A 4,971-nucleotide genomic window follows, 5' to 3' on the forward strand; every position below is an offset into this window, starting at 1 on the left:
GACAAGACCAAGAAAAAAGTGTTTCTCCCAAGGACAGGTTGCGACTGCAAAAGGATTAACAACCCCCATCTTTTGATAATTGGATAACTTCCCTGGCTTACCTTTTTCCCTCTCTCCTCCAAATCAAAATTACTGAGATACCCAATTACTAAGCTGCCTGTTTCCCTAGTCCCTCCTTGAAATCATTCAGCAGAAGCCCAAACTCTTCATAAACTGCCCTACTCCCTCTTAGAAAGACACTTGCAGTAACAAGCCTCCAAGTGGAGCTTGTCCAGCTCAGTGCATCGGTAATTAGGGACATAGACTTTGGAGTTGGATGGACTGGGAAACTCAAGGCTTGGCTCTCTGATCTTGAGTAAATTCCTAATTTTTTTTTTTCTGGCCGTCCTAACCACTGGACTGCCAGGGAACTCCCAGTTCCTAATGTTTAGTCTTCAGTTTTCTCATCAGTAAAAATCAAGGGAATGCTATATGTTGGCATAGTGCCTGGCAATAGTTAGTGTCCCCAAAACTTTATCTGTTATTAACGGCAGCGGCAGCGTGAAAACTTCCCAACCCCCTCAAGAGTGGGTTAGGTACTTGTCCTGCGGGTGCTCTCAGCACAAGTATTTCACCGTTTATAACACCTATCACACTATACTGTACTTTGTTGCCTTCATAAGACTGCATCTGGCACTAAATCTTAAACTTCTTGAAGGTGAAGACTTGGCAGTTACGGCCTCTAACTAGAGAATGCCCTGGGTGGCACAAAATATAGCTGTGCAAATCTCCAATTTTGCTGGTTCCTGTGACCAGGGCTTATGCTGAGAATTGCTGCCATTCTGAAAGCATCAGTGTTTGGGTTGCTGTAACATTTCTTATGAATCAGACCAGACTTTCATGTCAGAATAACTAAGAATGTCTTCTAGGAAGATACTTCTAATTAAAAAGGAATACAGATTTCGATTTTATTCTATTCTGATTTAGAAATGAATGCAAATCTCCTTTTATAGGAGTTAGAGGTTTATCTTCAACAGTTAACGGCTGCGTTCATTTTCATGAATAAGCTTAAATTGCTCAAGTTAATTTCATTACAGAAGTTACTCTAAAAGCCAATTCCATTTCCAAACTACAGTTACCATCATTTGAATTCGATAAATCATAAGATAAAAATAAGGTATGTAAAAATGTAATGCAAAGATACATTCTACTATGATATTCTGATAAATAGAACAAATTTATCTTTGTTCTGCAATGTAACATGTATTTTCTATTTTTCTTGGTGCCTGAAATACAACATCTACTTATTCTCAAATATATATGTTTTGGTTTATCCCCTCTCTATGGGAAAAGGCCTAAACTTTTGTCTTATTTTGTCAGTAGAAAATAGCTGATTGTTCTTAAAAAGTTAAAGAAAATATTTTACTCATATAAATGATGTAATAGATACTGCTATTACTAAATATGAGGGTTTTGTTTTGTTTTTTTCTCGGACCAGGGATCAAACCCGTGTCCCCTGCAGTGGGAGTGCGGAGTCTTAACCACTGGACCACCAGGGAAGTCCCTAAATATGAGTCTTAGTTATTATAAAGTGACCAAAGAATGATCCATAAATGTATTTTTCATTTATTGCAAGCATAAAGGGAGAGCAAGAAATGTCTACTTTCTGAATGCCAGGTTGGAACTCTTTAAATTAATTTGTTTTTTTTCTTGCTCTAGTAGGACAATGGTACTAGGACTCACTGAAAGGTCAATGCAGAAATTCTCAGGAAACAACATTTCATTTCTCACCTACCATTAATTTCAGTATTAAACACCAGATTTATTCAAGGACATACAGTGGGGTCTCAAGTCCTCTCCAACACTCATTGCTATGCCAAAGGCTTTATATATTTTCTAGATTACAGTTATCACTTAAAATAGCAAGATAAGATACTTATAAATGCATATTAATATGAAAATGCATGCAAATCTATATTTGTGCAACTGATTAAAAGTTTTCTTTGGAGCAGGGAACTATCCAGTGGTAGTTATTCTTTATTCAATCAGTTCTTATTCAGTTATTAGTGAATAAAGTTATTCTTCATTCAGTTAATATTCTTATTGATTCTTTTGTCCAGTGATAAGCTCAAAGCAACACAACTCCTGGAATGGTGGCAGAGTTGATATCCCCACCTAGAACTGAAACCAAAGTACCATTTTCGAAGAGTAGATTGAATTTGATAAGCAGGGATCAAAATGTACACAGGGACAAGTGTCTTAGTCTGTTCGGGCTGCCATAACAATATACCAAAGACTGGATGGCTTATAAATAACAGGAATTTATTTCTCACAGTTCTAGAGGCTGGGAAGTCCACGATCAAGGTGCTGGCAGATGGCAGATTCAGTGTCTGGTGAGTACTTCCTTACTGATTCATAGATGCCCATCTCTCTGTATCCTCACATGGTGGAAGGGCTGAGAGAGCTCTGGGTGGTCTCTTTTATAAAGGCACTAACCCCATCATGAGGGCTCCAACCTCATGACCTAGTCACCTCCCAAAGGCCCCACCTTCTACTAGCATCACATTGGGGGTTACATTTCAATACAGGAACTTTGGGGGGATACAAACATTCAGTTCCTAACAACAAGAATGCATTACTATTTACATGCAAAGTAGCCAGTATTGTTAATATGTACTAATTACATGGTCAAATTGAGCTTATTTGCTTAATTGAACTGTAACCATTTTGATCAATAAAATTTTGCATGAAAGAACTTAAAGTTGAATTAAAAAGACAATAAAACATTAAGTAGAATAGGTATCAAAAGTTGAGTCTTCTAGTGAACAGAAAAATACCTAAAGTGATTACAATACTGTAGTTTTGCTAATACTGTGCCAAAAGAATGTGTCCCCAAAGTGAGCAAGGGAAAGACATCTTCCTAAACTTTTTTGAGGTGGATGCCTGGTTTTAGAATAGCCAACCTCACCCTAACCCATGTAGCCCTGGGAAAGGAGAAAGGGGCTAGAAGCTTGCCCTGATGTCAGCAGATTGTGCACTGGTTCCATAGTGAGCTGAGGAGCAGCGGGTGGATCTTTCCATTCCTGCCTCTCTAGTAAATCCCTCATGAGTTTTCCAGTCACTCTCTGATCTCACGTTGTCTCGCTAATTGTATAGATACCTTACATGCTCAAAAAAACTAATAGGAAGAAAAAGTCATTAAACAAATATTAATAGTGTAAAGAAAGGGTTTTATTATATTATTTAATGAAGATAAGCAGCAATTTTAGTACAGAATTCTTTCTCAAGCCCTTTGACAGCCCTCAAGCCCACTTTCCCCCTTCATGTCTAGGAAGGCACAAGTAAAACACTTTTTGGAGGCAGAAAAGACTTGAAAAGTTTCCCCTGAGGGTGTATCAGTAGCCAGGGAATTTACATCACCCCCTTGGGGGTCATCTGACTAAGGCCTGGAAGAAACCACATCCCCAAGGCAGTTTCCATAACCTCTGCAGAGAAGGTGACCAAGAATTTGTCATGCAAAGCAGGACATGGTTGAGAGTGAAAGAGGGTGCTGTTAATAACTATACCAGAACACCAGATGTAAGTTGATCAGGGGTGGCCAGCAGGGACACACCCTATGAATACATCCTTTGTATCTCTGAGATAGAAGGGCAAGTCAGGCATTCTGTGAGTCAATTTGGAAGACTCACTGCAATTGAATTTTGCATTAAGAATTTGCAAGAGACCTAGGAGGGAAGCCTGTGTGCCCTGAAAAATGCATATCTTGTGTGTTTACCTTTTAAAGATAACTATGGTTTAAAACAGAAAAAATATATAAAGTTAACATAACTTTTTCCCCATATTAATCTTTTAAAGGATTTTATTCATTTCCTAGAGCATATATGCTTCCCTTTTCCAGAGAAGGCATGCACTCTAGAAGCAATGCCTTTACCCCCTTCCTTTTTTAAGAGCAGAGATATGCCCCCAAACTTACACATACAACTCCAACCCTATTTTTTTCCCTACTGAATTTATTAGTTATTTTTAATGGTGGTAAAATACACATTAAAATAAAATTTGCCATCTTAACCTTTTTCAGTGTATAGTTCAGTAGTGTTAAGTATATTCATCCAACCTTATCTTGCAGATCGGATGACTAGCATACTAATGAAAGAAATATACTAGTAAATGCAGTATTGAATTTGAACACAGGCATAGGCAATTAAAAACATTCCACATATTTACAAGCAAGGGCAACAGTGGCATGGATTCCTCAGAATATGTAGAATTATCTAGGTTTTAGCCTATTTGACAGGTTTCTTTCCCTATTATTATAGCAAAAGTCTTCTAAATGTTTATTTATTTTATTATTTATTTATTTTATTTTGGCTGCACCAGGTCTTAGTTGTGGCATGCAGCTTCTTAGTTGCGGCATGCGAACTCTTAGTTGCGGCATGCATGTGGGTTCTAGTTCCCTGAGCAGGGATCAAACCCGGGTGCCCTGCATTGGGAGCGTGGAGTCTTACCCACTGGGCCACGAGGGAAGTCCCTGCAAAAGTCTTCTAAACCACTGTATAAATTAGGAGATTTATGTTGATCACCTGCCTTGCACAGAACCTCAACTAATGAAATAAAGTTCAGATAGTTTTAAAGGGAAGTCAAGATAGTTCTGTCATTGTGGAAAATATTGTATTCTATGAAACAATGTACAAACAATTCAAAATAATATTATAAACCATAGACTATTATATTACTAGCCTTTTGAAAAGTATTTCTGTAAATGGATCATGAAAGAATTTTAAGTTCTAGGCACTTAAAGCTTTTTCTTTAAAATATTCTGCATATGCTTTCTATATGATCAAGCCTTTAAGTAAAACATCTGACTTTCAGAAATGCAAAAGGATTTCCGGATATAAGTAAACCCTTGTGTTTTTAGGATTACAAAATATTTTTTCTTTTTTTTAAAATAAATTTATTTTATTTTTATTTAGTTTTGGCTGCGTTGGGTCTTTG

General features: G+C 37.3%; 1 protein-coding gene across 1 annotated transcript in view; it reads left to right on the top strand.

Moving 5' to 3' along the window:
- The window catches only part of CLTRN (collectrin, amino acid transport regulator), a 98,373-nt gene that overhangs the window by 1,054 nt on the left and 92,348 nt on the right, over window positions 1–4,971 (top strand). Inside the window, exon 2 of the mRNA XM_060293019.1 lies at window positions 2,315–2,372. Coding sequence (XP_060149002.1) covers window positions 2,354–2,372 — 19 coding nt within the window. The 5' untranslated portion in view covers window positions 2,315–2,353. The remainder of the gene's footprint in view (window positions 1–2,314; window positions 2,373–4,971) is intronic.

Source organism: Globicephala melas, chromosome X (assembly GCF_963455315.2).
Source record: "Globicephala melas chromosome X, mGloMel1.2, whole genome shotgun sequence".
NCBI classification, from domain to species: domain Eukaryota; kingdom Metazoa; phylum Chordata; class Mammalia; order Artiodactyla; family Delphinidae; genus Globicephala; species Globicephala melas.